Below are 19,765 nucleotides of genomic sequence, written 5' to 3'. Positions count from 1 at the left end.
ACTATAGCTATAATTTCAGGACCATGGACAGATGTACACATTTGACAGTTGTCTCAATGGTCAATGTGTTGGCTATTTTAGCATTTAATACAGAAAATGCTATTGTTGTCATATGCTGAAATAAATTCAACAGAAGCTGTAGTCTTTATAGATAGCTCTATTAAAAAGAGAAAAAACTGAATGCTTAAAATAATAATCAAAGTGCCATCTTGAAAAACATAACTTTTAAAATAGATTTACTGTACTGAAACTGCAAGAAATAAAACAAATGTGAATATAATATGCATAAGTCATGATATTATGCACAAACATGGCCTATTTTTGATGCTTTCTGGTTTCTCCCTGGCTTCTAGGACACTTTCTTTTTGCGCCCTGCAGTTCTTGTTGTCCAGGGTGAGTGGAGGTGCTTCTTGTTATTATTCCAAGGATGTGCAACAGCATTTCACTTATGGAATTTTAAGCCTGTAGTAAAGTATCCACTGACTTTGCCATACCAGATACCGCTGTTGTCATGCTCTTGTGTCTGGGTCACAAGTGCTTTTGTGTCTCTTTGCATGTCCCGTACACTTGCTGAAGTCAGAGCTCTTGGCACATTGGGTATGTCATATGGAAATGAACCGTGTTTTTGTTGTGGTTAGAAAACAGTGCAACGTTTGTAAATCACCGATAAAACTAACCACACCTATCAACGCTATTTTATTCCGTTTAGTAAAATCGCCCTTTTTACGTCAGACGCTGACAAAACAACATTAATTGTGCCCGGGATTGAGAGTGGGGTGAAAAACCAGCTGTGGAGCTGTGATCAGTGTGTACTGGTATCCTGCTGACAGCGCTTATGGTCAAAATGACCCTTGCTGCGATACTGTGGTTTTGATGCTATAATTACGCTCCCACTATATGAAATGCTAATCTAGAACAGAAGTGTCCTGTTTGTCACAGCAGTGAATACAATGAGGGTTTGTTTGAAGACTACAACCTGAGCACTGCCCACATCCAACCTTGAACCAGGCCTGTGCAGAAACTTTTATAAGTAACTTAGAAATGTAGGCTCTTCATTAAAAACTACTGAATGCTATTTTATTTTTAAGCAATTTTGTGTAACTATTCGTCACATTAAATGTTGCTGGTTAGGTTTACAGTGACATCAGAGACATTGGAGTTGATATAGGGTCAGTATGAGGCAGAAAACATATCAGCAACTTCAAAATTCAAAGTGTGCTGATGACACTTGAGACTTTGGTGTTGCTGGTATCTTTTTTTTCTGCTGGATTTAACATTGTGTTGGTGAATCTAAAGCTACAGATCTAACACTACAGAATAGGGATTTTTTAACAAAGTGTTACCTGCAAACAGGCGCATCTGAAAGTCTATATTCTGCAAATCACAACAGTAAAGAATAAACAAGCAAAGGGAGAAATGTGTCAGCAGAAATCAGGATTAAGATCAAGCAAACTAAAAGCAAGACACACAAAATATTTTCAAAAATATGGCTGCATGAATCATCTGAGGGCTGTATTCATGCAGCACTGAAAATTAAAGACAGAAATGATCATCAGGACTCCAATGTGAGAAAATGTGTAAAAAGAGAATAAACATATAGCACCAGCAGTGCCGAGCCTTCCCTCTACTTAAGGGAAGTGATGCAACATAGAAAGACACAAGAACTCAACATTGAACCTTCTGTAAAAATAATAAAGGGTAAAGAAAGTTCTAGTTGAAGTTGAGGGTAACGAGGTCCACGTTTCTTTGCGTGACTCTAAAACAGTGAGACTTATCTGAGTATTAGTTCTTGTGAATGCTTTAAAAACACTATAAATAACTCAAGTCGAGCATTATGAAAAGAGCTGAACAACTTCCTGGGTTGACTGGAGAGTGTAAAGTAAAATCAGCTGTCACTTTGAGGTAAACTCTAAGAAACATTTTTTACTTCTACTATATGAAATTTAACTATCCATCCATCCATTCGCTACCACTTATCCTTTTCAGGGTCGCTGGAGCCTATCCCAGCTGTCATAGGGCGAGAGGCGGGGTACACCCTGGACAGGTCGCCAGTCTGTCGCAGGGCCAACACACAGGGACAGACAACCATTCGCACTCACATTCACACCTAGTGGCAATTTGGATTATCCAATTAACCTATCCCCACAAGTTCCATGTCTTTGGACGGTGGGAGGAAGCCGGAGTACCTGGAGAGAACCCACGCAAACACGGGGAGAACATGCAAACTCCACACAGAAAGACCCCGGCCTGATGGTGGAATTGACCTCAGGACCTTCTTGCTGTGCGGCAACAGTGCTAACCACCGTGCCACCGTGCTGCATGAAATTTAACTATTACAATAAAAACTATAATCCTCACATTAATTTAATTAACGTGGACCAATGGTGCTGATTTCAAGCTCCATATTTTTTTCTGACTCTAGTAGAGTAGCTTTGCATGACCTGTATTTCAAAATAATCCTTATTTGTCTGATACTGCTCCTTGGTGAAGCCCTTCACTTCTTCTCTTCTATCTTTTTATTTCATTCTGATTGGTCTGATGAAACTACAATCATCCACCATTATGACAGCATACCTATGAAAGAAAATAAGGCAGTCAAAATATCAGCTTTTCTATTTAAGGCTGCAGCAGTTACCGATGCAAAACCAGTATTTCTTAATGTTTGCTTGGCATTAGAAGCTGAGAATGGATTCTATTATGGAGCTTTTACAGGAAATCACTGACTGAATCTTATTAGAGGATCACTTGATGACACTGCAGTGAGAAATGGAACAAGAAGAAAAAACCACAGAAAAAGTGACTTTGTGGCTGGTTTAGTCTGCAGGTCTCAGTAACTTTGTGTTGTCAGACGGGAAGACTCATTATTTACAAAATTGAAAGTCTGACATTCTCAGCTACAAACCTTTGATTGTAGCTGTCTTTTTCACTGGAGTATATCTGAACAACAATCTCAGGGTCTTGGAAAGACTTTTTAAAAATATCTGCAATTTCATAGAGACAATTCATGCATCTCCCTTCGAACTATAAACACATTTTATTTTCACCATAGACATAAAGATTTTCAGAGAGATAATAACCTGGTGATAAACGATATAAAACGATTCGCTCATGGAGCAGCTTTGTAGCTGACAGCTGTTCAACAAAGCAGCTGTTCCACGTTCCAAATAGGTTGATAACCATGTATTTACTAGCTTATATGTCACTGCTTCCACTGGCAGTCACTTCAATCACTTTGACTCTTTAATCACCCATTTCACCTGTCTACAAATCACTACATTTCATCAAACTCCCATGGTCTCTGGCTGCCAGATTGCTGCTTGTCCTCTCTACACCACTTTCAGCATTTCCACCAGTGGGTCACCTCCCCCATGCTGGCCTACGCACTGTGGCTTTTCTAAGAAAGAAGAAGAAGCTACATGTTTCTTTCTTAGAAAAGCCACAACATGCTTTTTCATCCACATATTTTCATTAGCGAATTAAAAATAATTTTTTTGAGAAGTAGTGATAAAATGCAATAAAACAATAAAAGAAACAATCACAGACCAGTTTACCATACTTGGATTAAATCCACCCTCGACTAAAAGAAAAATAACTACTACAAAATGTTTTTTGTCTAAAGACTGGCTTTAATGCATGACTTGCAAACTGAGCCAAAAAGTATTAAACCTTACTTGCTGCCACCACCAATAACTGGGGATGTCTCCAGATTTCCAGAAATCCTCAATATAATATAATATATACATAGGAAATAGTGGTGTACTAGTGTAAAATATCTTTACCAGAAATGTAGTATTTGAAACTGTTATTGTTCCCATGGTGGTTTTATCACATATCTTACCTCTTGTAGCAGGTCAGCCTGCTCGATGGCCTTCAGCACATTCTTTTTAGACGTCTCTTGAGCTTCTCCACCCAGCAGGAATTCATCCAGGATGAAGTAGGCCTTCTCAAAGTTAAAAATAATGTCCAGTTCACAAACCTGGTGACCAACATGCAATAACTTTAAACATTAATGAACAGCTCAGCACGTGGGAATTATAACTAAGAATAATATTAGGAAGTCAGACATCACAAACGCACACTGCCAAAGTATTTATCCAACAGCTCCACATATCTGTGGATGATCTCCAGCGTGATGAGCTCGTTGTCCTGGTCCTCAATGGCACAGCAGAAATACAGGCTGGCATATCTGCAACACAGCGAGAAGCAAATTCACTTCAACTGAAAAAGTTTGTTCCCTGCTTTCTCAGAAAAATAATTCTGAGAAAGTTTCATATGAAAACTGTTGTTTTAATTACAACTGTCAAGTAGAAAAAGTCATCCCCATCAGCACAGTGGGGGCTGTTATTTTCATTCATTCTTAAAGGCTAAAATAGGAAAAACTACATAGTCGAAACAATATACAGGGTAGTACAACATGCATTGCATTTGCTGTGTGATTTATAGAGTCTATATTTCCTGCCAGAGTGCATGAAGGAGGCTGCTGTGTCCTTTAAATGTCTCAGGGTCTTCGATATAATCAAGAGAGGGCAAATATCTCCACAGCTGATGTCTCCAAAACTGCATGCCGTACACCCAAAAAAGATAACCATCACTACAGCCCAGAGAAAAAATAACATGAATTAGATTTTGAGGTGAACTATCCCTTTAAATAACAATCTTTCGTTGTGAAAACTACACCATCAAATAGCCAAAGCCAAGGAGCAGACTTCAGGCATTTGTAAAGCTGCGACAGGCTCTCACAGTGATGTACTGTCTCACTGAAATGGTGCTGAGAGGGCATTTCTCCGTTATTATTAAGGCCTGCTGTTTACTGTGCACAGGGTATTCATTTAAAAGCCAGAAGCCGGACGCAGAAGGCTGAAACAGTTAAGACCCATTCTGCCATAGTTCTTTATCCCTGATAATCCCTAAGGCACTAGGCATGTGATGATTGGCTAATAAAGGAGCTGGTCAGTTGATCCTCTGAAACCAGAGGAGCAGCAGGACACAATGGACAGGGCTGCAGATTCTTAAAAAGACACGTGTACAATACTCGCAGAGGTCACAGAGAACAGCAAAGCTGCTTATTAGCCAGGCTGTTTTCTGGTGGTGAATTCTTGATTGTTTCGAGCTGTTGTCTATCTTTGTCTACAGTTTGTGAAAATTAATGCAAGGTGTAGCCAAGCAGGAAGCACAAAGGGCTCGGTTCAGTCATTACAAAAGAGCAGTGAGACAGCATTTTTACTGGCGCTGACTCACTCCAGAAACAAGTCAACGCTTTAAAAGATAATGCACACTCTGTGTAGAGAAGGCTCCCAAAGTAAAGAACATCTTTATGTTGCATTGGCAGCCTGATGGCACAGGTCCCCCTGTTTTATAAGTGGATTAGTCTTCAATAAGACATCTTTATAGAATGTTGCTTAACACGTAAGTAAGGGTTATATTAACATTTCACATGTGGCAGACAGTTTAGAGCCTTACTTGGAGGTACACTTTGAATTTCAATTTAGTCTACTTTGGGAAAAATATCAGCATGAGTTCTGCTGGCAAAGCATCCAATCACAGTTGACATATAAGGAGAAGCCTTAAAGAAATTTATGGGAGAACTGTGAAACTGTAAAGATGGCAGCAGCCCAACATTCAAAGAGCCAATCAACATCTGAGCCTGGAAACATATTATCCAATCACGGTGCACTAGAATTGTTCAGCACCCTGATAGCACGTGCAGAGAAGCTGTTCATGTTGGATTGAGCCATAATGAAGCAGAAAAGTCAAATAACTTCTCACATGCATAATAAAAATGTAACTTCAAGCACTTTTATAAACCAAAAGCCTTTTTTTTTATGTGACTGGTGATTCTATTCGTGCAGTGTTTATGTCCAGTTAAACAACTAATGTGAAAATTGTAAATACAGGCTTCAAAATAACTCAAGTGTTAACAAACTGGACTACGTGCTTCTCAAAGGTTTTTGGTAAGAATCAGATTTACAAGTAGATTAGCCCAAAATGTGTTTGCATAATTATGTCAGAAAGGTTTTTTACCCACTGCTGGCTTTGAGCTACGTTTTAGAGCTACGGACAGTTTAATTTGGCACCAAATATCACCATGAGTAGTGCCACTGGCAAAGGATCCATCCTTGTTTCTGATCCTGGATCAATTCTGACATATCAGATGGGAAACAGCATGCATTTTAAGAATTTAGGCACAGTTTCAGTTCTCAGCTTTCTATTAAACTCACTGAGATTTTGGTCCTGGTTCAGCTCAAAAGAACAAAAATGCATGTGGAAGAATCAGTCATTTGTTAAAAACTAATATTAAGCTTCGTTATTTGCTTCTAATTTGCTCTGTTTCTCTGTCACATTTAAAGAAAATATGAAGATCAGTTTTAAACCGATGCTTGCAAGCATCTAAATTACTGTAAGATGTGAGAAATTATACAGAGAAATTTTCAGTGTTACAAGTTACACGTCTACACACTGACAGGCTGTTGGTTGATGCATTAGTGTCAACATACAGATCCATGTTGTTGCTCAAAATTAGACAATTTCTTTCTGCAAAGAAACTTTTAGCCAGAGCTAAACAATCCAGAAATCTGTCTCATGCATAAAAGAAAAGAAGACCAATTCTATTTACATTATACGTGCTCCGTTTCAGCAGTATACTTAGAAGGTATAGCATACATTCTCATTGCTATGCAGATGATACCCAGCTTTATCTATCCCTGAAGCCAAATATCACACACAGCAATTAGTTAAAATGTAGGAATGTCTTAAAGATATTTACGGCATTTCATTTCCTGCTTTTAAACTCAGATAAAAATTAGGTTACTGTACTCAGCTTTAAAAATATTATCTAACCAGATGCTTACTCTGGATAGCATTACCTTGAACTCTAATAACACTGTGAGGGATGTCTGAGTAATTTTTGGCCAGGATATGTCATTCAATGCACATACTAAACAAAAAGGTAGGACCGCTTTCTTGCAATTGCACAATATTGCTAAAATTAGAAACATCCTGTGTCAGAGTGATGCTGAAAAACTAGTTCTTGTATTTATTACTTCTAGACTGGACTACTGTTAATTCATTATTATCAGGCTGTCCTAAATAATCCTCGAAAAGGCTTCGGTTGATCCAGAATTCTGTAGAATTCTGACATATTTCTATGTTTGCCTTCATTTCATTGGCTCCCTGTTAAATCAAGAATCACTTATTCTCTTTCTCATCACATGCAAGGTCTTGAATAACCAAACCCATCTTATCTTTAAGACATCATAATAATATATCAACCAAATAGAGCACTTTGCACTTGGACTACTGGCTAACTTGTCATTCATATGGTATTCAAAAGTAGAATGGGAGGCAGAGCTTCCAGGGTTTCTGTGGAACTAGCTCCTAGTCTGGATTCAGGGGACAAAAATCCTCTCTACTTTTAAGTATTAGGCTTAAAACTTTTCTTTTTGATAAAGCTTATAGGTAGATCAGGTGACCATCCCTCAGTTATGCTGCAATAGGCCTAGGCCTCTGGGGGCCTCCCATGATGCACCGAGTCCTTCTTGTTCATTCACTTCTTTTCAGTCTCTGCATTTAATCATTAGCTGTCATTAGTCTCTGGCTCTCCTCCACAGCGTGTCTTTTGTCCTGCCTCCCTCCCTCCCTTTGGGAAAATTACCCAACAGTTCACATTATCTACAAACTAAGCATACATTTTCCCGGTAAGTTTATGATCTTGGTCACTGGTTTTAGACCTTCTTCGAACCAACTTGATATTCATATTATAAATTATGGTCCCATTTAGAGTAAAATAGATGATGAAGCTGAACGTGCTTTAGGCTGTGGCTATCATGTTGAGGGAAGAGTTACCAAAATACTAAACTCATGGCTTCAAATCAGGCTTCAAATCAGTTTCTACAAACTAACAGGCAATGTCACAGTGGCTATAACCATGAGATTTTACTGCTATACTTGGGATTGTCCTGTTGCACAATCCAATTTAAGACAAGCTTTAGCTGTCACACAGACGTCCTCACATTTGTCTCTAGAAGAGATACAGAGGAGCTCATAGTCGACTCAATAACTGCAAGGTACCAAGATACTGTGGCTCCAAACCAAGGCCATCAAACACCATGCATTTATACAGTCAATTTAAATTTGAGTGAAATTTTAGATTTTTTTCTTAAGTTGTTACTTAGCACCGATTGGTAATCCACCAGTATCATTTAAAGAAATGGCTTGCTAACAAGGCCTAATAACACACTGATAACTTAGTACTCCACCCTGTTGTTCACATGTGGTCACTTCTGATTCCAAAAACCCAACACAGTGATGGTCAAAATCCTAGCAGCGGTCCTTCAAAATGGCCTAAACCAATGGGTAATATCACATTTGCTACATCTATCTTTTACATATGTAAAAAAAATACTAAGAACTATTAACACTTAGTGAGAATTTAACTGAGGACATAAACATCTGTGTGGTGGGGCAATGGTTGCAGACTGATCAGCAGTTCAGGGGCTCTGTTAGCCCATCCCAGTGGGGTCACTCCGGTTCACAAGCAGTCTGCCTCCTTGTCCGTTGGCACAGCAACAGGATATAATGAGACTAAATTAATGCTCTTTCTTGTTGTAGTCTGAGTGCTGTCATGAATGATGCCTTCATCTCTTTGGTAACACTCTCCTGATTCCCCAGCAGAGCCATGTCTATGAATGACGGGCCTATGAATTGCCCAGGGACGTGTGAAAATATTCTATTCTGAGGGCGTTCAACCAGAACACATTTTGTTCAGAAACAAGTCCAGTTCCTACCCACCTCTTGTACACAATTTTAAGGTCTCTCCACTCCAGAAAGCTGCACATTTTAGGCTTCCGTGCCAGGACTGTCTGCACCAACTCTCTGGTGATCTTCTTTTTCTCTTTATCAGACAAAGGCACGTACCATTTTTGGAGCCTAAGCTTGCCTTGCCGACTGAAAAGAAGCATGAACTGCATCTGAAATGAAGAGATGACACAAAAACAGAGGGGCTGTGAATAAAGACATGAGAGGAAGGAGTGGGCGGTTAAAGACATCTGCACAAAGAGACACAAAAAAGGCATTCAAAAAAGAAATTCACAGCACTTTTTATGTGATGTAACATGCTGACAAGTTAAATTGAATAAAAATGATGCCTAAAAATAATTTAATCAGGTCAATCAAATTTTGGAAAATGAATAATAAAGGACAACCAGTGCAAATTAGACAGTGAGTTGCTGTTTTTGGATGATCTGCTGCCATGTGTAAAAGATAAAAAGCCTGCTATCGATTATAACTTGACTGATACATGATTTTTTTTAGACCAATACTGATACCGATATTTGATTATTTAAAACTCTCATACATAAGCCAATATTTTTTTTCCTTTCTGACATACAAAACCTAGACAGTTGTAACATACATCAACTATTTCCCTAACATCTGTTACATGTATTTGTTTAACAATCCTTACTAAGACAGTATGACAGCATTGTTTAAAAATAATCTTGTTTTAATTATCCCAAAGCTTGTGGATTACATTGTTACTCATAATAACACAGCTGGTGTTTCTGTGATTTCTTCTCCACTTTTTAAATTTTCATTTATAATCTAATATACATGCCAATACCAATATATCGGAAAATAGCTAACACCAGCCAACAACAACACTGAAGCTGATGGTTAGTTTTGTAATAGGCACTTAAGAATCTGGTTGCCTCTGGTAACCTAATAATGTATTTACTACCCTGTCATTTGCCAATGCATTGTATCCTGCAATCTTGTTTTCAGTAGCTTCAATTGTTCATCTTGAAATAAGGAAGGTTTATCTTAGGACCCTACCTACATCACGTCACTAATGTTTTTTTGTTGTTGTTGCTTTTCTTCTCCAAATATTACTGACTTTCTATCGTCTATGGTCATGACATTGCTGCAAGTCCTGTGTAAACAGTGCTTTAAAACCAACACAAAAACATTGTTGTACATTAATAATAATAATAATAATAATAATAATTTGCTTAATGTTTAAATATCTAGTCGAGTAGTTGTGTGCATCCCTTCACCTAAGTTAACAGCGAGCTTCAGACTACCCCAAACAGCTAAAACTGTAATAGAAGAACATTAAAATTGATCAAAGAAGTAAGTGTGGTAGTAACAGAGAAACTCAGTTCTCTATCAGAAAAAAGAGGAGTATCTACTGTCAATTCTATTGGTATTCCATTCATCCATCCATCCATCCATCCACTTTCTTTCGCTTATTTAAATCAGGATTTCAGGGAGGGGCTGGAGCCTAACCCAGCTGCCAATTGCTGAAAGGTTGGGCACACCACAGACAGGCTGCCAGTCTACTGCAAGGATTTCTCTTGGTATTGGTAATACATTTAAATTTATTCAAATTCCCTTAAAAATACATGAAAAATAAGGATGGGAAAATGCACAACACTAAAAAGTTGACAAAGTGGCATGCCAAAAACAAGTGAGTAAATTAAGAGTAAATAACAGAACAATAACGCATCAACTCCAATTATCGTTGCATGTACACATTATCATCCAGGCTGGAGAAACTGATCAGGAGGGCTAGCTCTGTGGTCGGCATGAAGCTGGACACTCTGGTGACAGTGGCAGAGAAAAGGACATTAAAGAAACTGATGGACATTATGGACAATGCCAGGCATCCTCTGCACACGGCCATTAACAACCAGAAGAGTCTGTTCAGTGACAGGTTGCTTCTCCCAAAGACAAGAACTAACAGACTTAAAAACTCCTTTGTCCCACACGCCATCAGACTGTTTAACTCCTCTCTGGAGGGGAGAGGGAGGGGAAACAGGAGGACAAAGGAGGGGGGAACAACTAAGCTGTAGTGCCTCTTCACTTCACTGTGCAATACCTTTTGTGCAATACTTTTGTAAATAGTCAACGGTGCAATAGACTCAATACTTGAAATGTGCAATTCACTTGTATTTTTATTTTTATTCCTATTTATTCTGTTTATCCCCTTCGTATATTTTATTTATATTGTCTCTGTATTTATATATATGTGTGTGTGTGTGTATAACTCTGTAACTTCTGTCGGTGCTGTGCTTTTTTGGAAATCGAATTTCCCAGAGGAACCCACCCGAGGGATTAATAAAGTTCTATCTAAATCTAAATCTAAATCTAATGTATAAGTAATTAGAAAAAAAGCAGCAAAGCTTTGAATAACAACTTTCCTGTCATAAAATGTGGTCTGCATATTGCTAAAGCACCAGCATTTTATCTGACTGTAAATTTTGATACCAATCCCCTGGATTACTAAGAATGAGTCTTGGTATCGGTACAAAAAAAAAAGCTATATCGATCGACTTCGACAGCCCTCCATCATACCAACACTATTTTCACTTCAGTTTTAAATACAGGGTAAACAGTTGACGGAAAACAGCGCACAGGGCATGTTTTAAATTCACTAAAAGCATTCAAACACATGCAACCCCACAGTTATTTTCACGGCCAAATTTTAAAGCATTTAAATCCATGTAGCTAAACCAGAAACATGACTGAAATCATCCCGTTTCAGCCGCTATGAACACAGACGAAAGGAAGTACCGTTAACACCGTTATTCAGCGACTGCTACCTTTAGCACGTCCTGTTATCATAGAGCCTGTTAAAAAACCCACAGGTGACCGAGCGCGTTTGTACATTTTAATGGAAAAACAAAATTTCACACATTCAAAACTACTTACCTTGAATAATAACACTGTGTATACCCCCCTCGGAAGAAATGAGCCACCCAACACCACCCAGAAACACGGCCAGTCTATAACAACCTTTTGATTGGCCACTAGGGCGAACATGATGATTTTTATTGGCTGACACGTTTTTGTAGTCCCCGCCTTTGTCAACGCGCTAATTAGACAACATACAAATGATTGGCTGCTACGGACAGCAATCAAACCACTCCGTCCCGCCCATTCAAACTTCATTACCTCAAACATATGCTGAATGATTAAACAGAGACGGAACAACCTGAAGTGAGACTGAAAAGATATGGAGAACAAAAACTGAAAAAATAAAAATTAAATTACTAAATCTAAAAAATAATTAAATATTTAAATTGATTACACTGAATCTATTACAAAATTAAAAATGTATTTTATTATTTAATATAATCTCTCTATATACATTATATTCTTCTTATGTCTAAGTTTACCCTTCCTTGTCATTTTAATAGTTTCTGCTGGCCAAAAACCATTCAAAGACAAAAAGACAAAGCACCACAGTATGTTGCAAAAAATGTATTTTTGGCTTTTTAAATTTTCCCTACCCTATTTATTTTCTACTTTTGCATGTTAATGACGTCCCTTTCTGTGGATTTTTTACGGAGTTAAGTTTTTGCCTGCTGAAACACATCAGATCATTCACTAAACTCTTCAAACATTTTAATAGCAGTCTTGCACCATTCCGACATACATTAAGTCTCCCATCTGACTCAGTTTGGTTTGTGTGCTGCAGAGTGGCCATTCAGTCCACAACCTGTCAGGTGATGACACACCTGAGAGAACTTTTTCCACACTTAAAACTGAAATTTTGGGCAATTCAAGCTGCAGTGCTGAACTGAGCCTCGGTACTTACTGTTAGCTTTGTTTTTTTTATTTGTCAGTTAAAACACACAGAAGTATTCTCATAAGAGTAAGGATACAGCGTATCAGGTTTAGCCAATAACTTTCATGTGCTGTAGAAGAATATGATATATGCAAAACCTAAAAAACATCTAGGCCAACACTTACAAAAACATACTGTAAAATCGGTAAATGACATGAAAATGATGATGAAAGGATGGAAATGAATCTTAATTAAAAGCAGGTGTGTGTGTCACCTGAGGATCTGGTCTTAAAGGTGTTATAAACAAAGCTCTCCAAGACATTTTAATGGTAGAGGTGCAGGATTGCAAACTTTTTAAAGGGCAAAATGAACATCTGAATAGAAAATTAAGTTCTCAAAACAGAATACTTTGTGCTTACTTGGTGGGGAAACTGTTGTGGTTTCCTAACTGGAACTCTAGTGTGTCTATTTTAATTGGACAGCCAGCACTGATTGGGGATTTGAACGGATTAACGTCACTGCAAAGCTTCAATATTCTAGAAATAAGACTTTTGGAACAATCAACTTGCAACATCTGCCATGGTCATCTTTTTGACCCACATTTAAACAACCAGCTTTTATAAGATTTCAGGCACCTTAGGGCAACTTGTCATGTTATAAATTACAATTATCAGCCAGATAACTGACAAAAACAAGCAGATGTGAGATTACATCCCATCTCTTCATGCTGGGATAACTCTGAATTGTAAGTAACTCTCAAACTTACAAAATTAAAATCTCCGCCTATATTTACAGTAGCCTTTTTAAACAAATTATTAAACTTGTAGGTTGTGAGTTTTATGGATGATGGCAATTGTGGGTAACTGTGATCCATCCCAGTGTAAGTCAAACATATTAAACGAATATTAAAATGTTTGTAACTATTTCTGATTTCTTTGAATTTAAAGTGATTTTTTTGTCATAGACAAACCTGCTGCTTTCAGGCCTATTTGATCATATTTGTTTGTACCCAAACTGAATACTAATTCGCTGGTACTGGTCTGTGTCTAGATATGGCTTACCTAAAGCAGCCTTTATCAGGCACAGATAAATGAAAAAGTATATTTATGATAAAAACAAATGTGTGATGTATAATAGGACCATAAATGACCTTAGTGACAAAATTAGCTTTTTCAACTGAGTGTAAAACCTCAAAGACACCACTGCCATCACGAATGATGCCCACTTTTTATTGATGAGGTGATGACATTCAGTGCAAGAGCACCTGAGGGAGGTGTCTAAGGGCCAATAAGGAGCATTAGGTAAGGCCATTGCAGGCCTGTGGATTACAGTAATCCCATCCACTTGCAGTGGGTATCATACACATCTCATTTCAGCACAGCTGAAGAGGAAAGATGGAGATGCCTGCTTGTCAAGCTGCTGTGCTTTTCCTCCTGCTTCTCTCTCAGGGTAAGTCACTGTGCAGCTGATCCTGCCTTAAAATAATCGCAACAGTTATTGTGCCTTTATGATAATGCTAATGGTCCCACAAGTTATTAAAACAGCAGTGCGTAGTACTACACAAAAATGCTGCTGCTGCAAGTGAAATTATAAAGAGGGTAAAAAGCTTTTCCTTGGTGTTTCCTTCATGCAATCCTCAGATGCAATCCAATAATTCATAAGATTGTTTGACATGGTGCTTCTTTTAGGTCATTTTCTTTTTTCTTACACATTTTATTCTATCATCTGCTCTTACGTTTCATGCTTCTGTCAATGGGGTGTATAGCCCTTGTCACTGTTCACTCAGAGGAGGTAAGAAAGAGTCTCAAAAAGGTCTAAAATGTGGTTTAAAAGTCTTAAACTCTGAGAGCAAACTCTCGATTCATTCCACCCTGTGTGATCTCCAGGAGAAGGAGGAGGAGGTCATCCAGGACCTGGACCTGCAGGAGGAGGACCAGGAGGTGATCGAAACCTGGAGCACAAAAGCGAAAGCCTGCACCTGTGACTGCGAATCTGCACGCATCCCTGCTGTCATCCCACCTGTTCCCCCGACCTCACTGCCAACACCGCCACCATCTCAAAGTCACCTGCTGAACTGCATGCCAGGTGAGGACTCCACCTGTGTAGTCCTCTGTCTGTTTCACTTATACTCATGCTGGATGCCCTTTTTTAGGTTTTAAAAAGTGATTAATGGGTTCCCCTTTATACAAAGGACACTAACTTGCAGGAGAAAGTCACGCATGTGAAGATGAATGGTGGGCAGAGTTGTGTCCTGTGGATCTTTATTTAACATCTGTGATGGATCAAACAGCTGATGGAGGCTGGCTGTGTCCTCATGTGCTTTCATGCTGCAGCAGTGCACAATCACCTCTCTGATCTTGCAGTTTTTCAGCCTGTAAGATGAAAGAGGCTTGCACTGAAGGTTAAGAAATGAACAGCTGTGAGGAAGAAGCTTGCACAGGCAAATGCTTTTCAGATAATCTCATTACCTGTGCTGGAATGTGACGAACAGATTAGGGAGCCCAAATAGGCCATGACCTTCACCTATGATACCAGCAAAGGAAGCACACATCAGAAAATGCCCCGATCATCTTCTTCTACCTCATCATGCAAGAGTTCTGATTAGCAAAGTTGGACTATTACACGAGGAAAAGCTGGAAGAGGATACTTTGCTGCGTTCTTAATGTCTTTAAAATGGAATAAACATTTCATTTCAGGCAGCTCTTCTATCACTTCTATCATCCGCTTTTCTGACAGCTTCAAACCAATCCAGTCAGGGGTGAGAGGGAGTAATTTTCATCTGAAGTAACTGATATATTTTTTATTACCTGAAGTCAATTTATCATCATGGAAAAAAGAAAGTAAACCCTGTTTCACTTCTTTGGTTTAACCAACCGGGAAAACCATCTGGTCCTTACCTGGTCTTAAACATTGGGTAAATAATGCATCAGAAGAATGACGACACATGACATATTCCACCGTGTCATTATTTATTGTGAAACTGCAGAAGCATTATGCAGCAATGACTTGAAATTATTGTTTTCCATATGACTTTATCATTCTGTCATATCACTGCGGAGGGATTTTGTCGCACGCTTCTTCACAGCATTCCTTGAGTTCATTGAGGTTAAGGTGAAAAGCATTAAAGTGAGGCTGAGGTCTGGACTTTGACTCGGCCTTGGCAGCACCTTGATTCCTTGATAGAGATGCTGCTGGGCTTTAATCATTGCCCTGCCTCATGACCCAGTCTTGCGCAAGTTTTAACTGCGGGGCACGTGGCCTCACATCTGCCCCTAGAATACTTTGATATACGGAAGAGCTCACGGTCGACTCAATGACTGCAAGGTGTCCTGGTCCTGTGGCTGCAAAACAAGTCCATTTCATCACCTCTCCACAACAGTGCTGACAGCTGGTGTGAGATCTTTGTGCTGATTTGGTTTTCTGCAAATATGCAGTTGTTGTTTTTTGACAATGTTAATCCAATATTTTGATATTTCGTATTTCTAACATTTTCTACTTTTTATTTTTATTTTTGTTATTTGATGAGCTTAGCACAACAGTAATTTTGTTGTGCTTGCACAATGTCAGTAAGGTTGTTGGTACCTGTTGCTCACTGCTCGTCTAAGCAAAAGGCATATAGTATAGCATCATGACCACCCCATACAGAACATAACATAGTGTAGTTGCTACCATGTGAACGTGTAATGTTTGTGCTCAGTTAAATCTACCCTGTGCTCTGCTTCAAAACATCAAATGGCATTAAGTCATTTTTAACACAAAAACGAACCAATCGCTGCATCCCAGCTCATTGGAAGTGTTTAGAAAGTTTACTAAGTGTTTATTTTCAGGAATTCATACAATTTAATGCCACAGTAACCTGGAAATGTTTCCTTTCACAGAATGTCCGTACCACAGACCGCTGGGATTTGAATCTGGATCTGTGACCTCAGACCAAATCAGCTGCTCCAGTCAGGACCAGTACACCGGCTGGTACTCCTCCTGGATCCCGAACAAGGCTCGCCTTAACAACCAGGGCTTTGGGTGAGTCAAGGCCACCCAGTCTCCAGTTCGTGTCACACAGCGCACCCCAGATAAACAAATAACTGGGAATGTGAATCTTTGTTAGGTGCGCATGGCTGTCCAAATTCAACGATCAGTACCAGTGGATCCAGATCGACCTGAAGGAGGTGAGCGTGGTGTCGGGTGTCCTCACCCAGGGCCGCTGCGACGCTGATGAGTGGATCACTAAATACAGCATCCAGTACCGCACTTTAGAAACTCTTAACTGGATCTACTACAAAGACCAGACTGGAAATAACAGGGTAGGTACACTAAACAGGAGTCACATATGAAAGCGTCATAATAACTGAGTCCTGTGGCCTTTTTTACCATTTAAATTACCCCCAAAATTTCCACTTTCATTTACTTCAGCATTATTTCTTTGTAATTTGGAAAAACTGACATCTGTTATTGGGATTACCGTGGCTCAGGGGGTTGGGAAGCTCATCTGTAACCGGAAGGTTGCTGGTTCGATCCCTGGGCTCTCTGTCCTGGTCATTGTGTCCTTGGGCAAGACACTTCACCTACCGCCTACTGGTGTTGGCCAGAGGGGCCGATGGCGCGATATGGCAGCCTCTTCCATGAATAGTGGAATTGTAAAGCGCTTTGGGTGCCTTGAAAAGCGCTATATAAATGCAATCCATCATTATTATTAAATTGCAGTAATCTCAGGGTTTATATGTGCAGTTAAACATCTTTACATTGACAGAGAAGGGCATTTCATCTGTCCACCTCACTTATAAAATCTTAAATAACACTGCCCCTAGCTATTTAACAGAACTTATTCATTTGTATAATCCTATAAAAGCATTAAGATCTTCTAACCAGATGCTCTTAATGCAACCTAAGTCTAGGTTGAAAACCAGAGGCGATCGTGCCTTTGCTATTGCAGCTCCTAGACTGTGGAACAACCTCCCTTTTGCCATTCGCTCTTCTGAGACTGTTCAGTCTTTTAAATCTCGTTTAAAGACCCATCTTTTTACTCTGGCTTTGATGTAAGATAGTTTGATTATCATTTGGTTGGTTTCTATGTTTGTCTCGTCTTGCGTTGTGTTTGTCTTATTTTTATTTTTATTTCATGATCAAAACTGTTGTTTTTAAATGTGCTATATAAATTAATTTTGATTTGATTTATGCTCGAAGTGAGCCGCATAAAGCTCACAATATAAAATGAGTTTGAAATCTCTGGCCTACACCAATCAGTACACACTAAAGTGTTTAAATATATCCAACTAAGAGGCTGTTATATTGTAATTTTATGTGGACCTATTATGCTTTTCTGCTATATATATGGTACTGCTTTAAGTCCTCGTGAATGATTTAGTAGTTCACCACACATAGCTGCTGCCGAGTTTATTTGGCTTGGCTTTCTAAGCTGTCAAAAATATAGGATACTAATATGGTCACATCATGCACATAGCTGTGCAAATCAAAGCTTCTGGTTAATGATGAGAAGCTAATCAGAGTAAAGTTGAGTCAAAGGGAGCTAAAATTGTTTGATTCATATAGTAGATGAACTGAGTGTTTGCACCGTTAATATAAATAAGGATTACAGTACTTTGAACTGTGAAATCATGCAAAGCTATTCAAAGAATAAAACTATGGAGGTGGAAGTAATCATAGAAGGTCCTCTTCATGAGCCTTTTCTGATTATTGTGTGTGTAAATGATACAAAATGAGCACTCTGGATGTTTAAATGCTGTGTACTTTCTTTTTGTTTAGGTCTTCTACGGAAACTCTGATCGCTCTTCCACGGTACAAAACCTGCTGCGCCCGCCTATTGTGGCTCGTTATATACGCCTGCTGCCGCTGGGCTGGCACACCCGCATTGCCATGAGGATGGAGCTGCTGATGTGCATGAACAAATGCACCTGAAGTGTTTCTTACCTCACTGACCATCATTCCCCTGCCAACCCTGTCACTTGCCAAAAGGGGAATATTTGTCTAACACTGTAAGATCCTTTGATACAAGTCTAGTCTGTCCCCATTTGGTGAGGCTCACAGTTCTCTGGGCAGGTGGACATCTCTGGTGTCCTCTGATGGATTATTTGTCTGTATTAAAGTTTCCAAAAGCGCATTGTGCTGTTACGTAAACACCAAACTGTTCCAGATCAAATTGAAATTTGTTACCTTCAATAAAGCAGTTATTAACTGCGTCAGGAAATAAAAAAGCTTCTACATGTTCAGAGTCAAATCAAACGGGCTTGTTTTATTTGAGATTTACTGTTACATATGTAAACATGAATAATCTAAAATTGTTAAGCATTCATCTGGGAGTTTATGCTGTCATGTAAATGCTCTGTTGGGAAAAAAAAAGCAGATAAACACTGACTATGCTACTAATTTGTGTCTGTAATAAAAGCACAAACTTAATACTTGATTTCATTTAAACAGTTGATAAACATCCTCTGTTATAAATATTACCAAACAAGTAGTCACACATCAGTATTAATATAATACACGGTGCTCCTTCAGCGAAACAATAATCCAAAGAGAGAAACGTATCGTGTCAAGTACAGAGTGTGCACAGTCCTTACAGATGCACCACACACAATACGACACGGTCATGTCTGGGCTCAGCGCGTTACAGCAGGAGCCGGCGGGGGCGCCCCCCTCCCTCGTCTTTCAATATTCACACACTGCGCACACGAACATGAAAGTGAGGAAGAATTTACAGAGCAATATTGCTGAGCCACGTAGTCTCTTCAAAGTGCAACATTAAAAAGGTTAGGATTTATTTCTGCCAAGCTACTCTCATGGCACTTTATTTCCAACAGAAAAACAACGTTACAGTACAGATTCTGCCCCCCGCTGCCTTTCCATTTTAAGATTTCTCCAAAGCATATCCCAAGTGGTTCAGTGTGTGCAAACAGTTAAAAATACAGCAGTACAGTGATTCCCAACCAGGGCGAGGATGCTGCAGCTGAAAGAAATACTACAGCTGTGGAAAGAAATGGGCGAACGGTTAATGTTAAAGGAAAGCCAACCTCAGTCAGAAAACAGGTGGGCGATGGTGAAATGGCTAAAGAAAGAAAAGGCCAGAGTACATCGATAATTGGCTGGGATAAGCATATTTTAGCTTCAATTAAAAAAGAGAAGAAGAAAAGAAACTGTTGCAACGGCTGATGACGTTCAACTAACAGCTGGAACGGCTAATAGTGG

General features: G+C 39.1%; 2 protein-coding genes across 6 annotated transcripts in view; one reads left to right on the top strand and one right to left on the bottom strand.

Moving 5' to 3' along the window:
* LOC309699896 (AP-1 complex subunit sigma-2) overlaps positions 1-11,955 on the bottom strand; it is a 30,342-nt gene extending 18,387 nt beyond the window's left edge. For 2 of the 5 annotated variants that reach the window (XM_082523120.1, XM_082523121.1), the window contains exons 1-4: positions 11,707-11,816; positions 8,788-8,966; positions 4,078-4,186; positions 3,839-3,976 (exon numbers count right to left, since the gene is read on the bottom strand). In XM_082523120.1, the coding sequence (XP_082379246.1) occupies positions 3,839-3,976; positions 4,078-4,186; positions 8,788-8,966 (426 nt within the window). In that variant the 5' untranslated portion in view covers positions 11,707-11,816. Of the gene's footprint in view, positions 1-1,343; positions 1,375-3,829; positions 3,977-4,077; positions 4,187-8,787; positions 8,967-11,706 lie in introns of all 5 variants that reach the window. The other 3 variants (XM_082523118.1, XM_082523117.1, XM_082523119.1) reach the window with 3 other exon arrangements.
* A 1,952-nt stretch (positions 11,956-13,907) lies between these two features.
* Positions 13,908-19,722, top strand: LOC309700124 (retinoschisin-like). Its single transcript, XM_082523537.1, has 6 exons — positions 13,908-14,014; positions 14,331-14,356; positions 14,452-14,650; positions 16,444-16,585; positions 16,671-16,866; positions 18,326-19,722. Exons 1-6 carry the CDS (start codon positions 13,960-13,962, stop codon positions 18,476-18,478), a joined length of 771 nt encoding a protein of 256 aa, XP_082379663.1. The 5' UTR covers positions 13,908-13,959; the 3' UTR covers positions 18,479-19,722.
* Positions 19,723-19,765: the final 43 nt, after the last annotated feature.

Source organism: Aulonocara stuartgranti, assembly GCF_965226115.1.
Source record: "Aulonocara stuartgranti genome assembly, chromosome: 23".
In the NCBI taxonomy this organism is placed as follows: Eukaryota; Metazoa; Chordata; class Actinopteri; order Cichliformes; family Cichlidae; genus Aulonocara; species Aulonocara stuartgranti.
The sequence above is the reverse complement of the archived record's forward strand: the minus strand, read 5'-3'. Positions and strand labels throughout refer to the sequence as shown.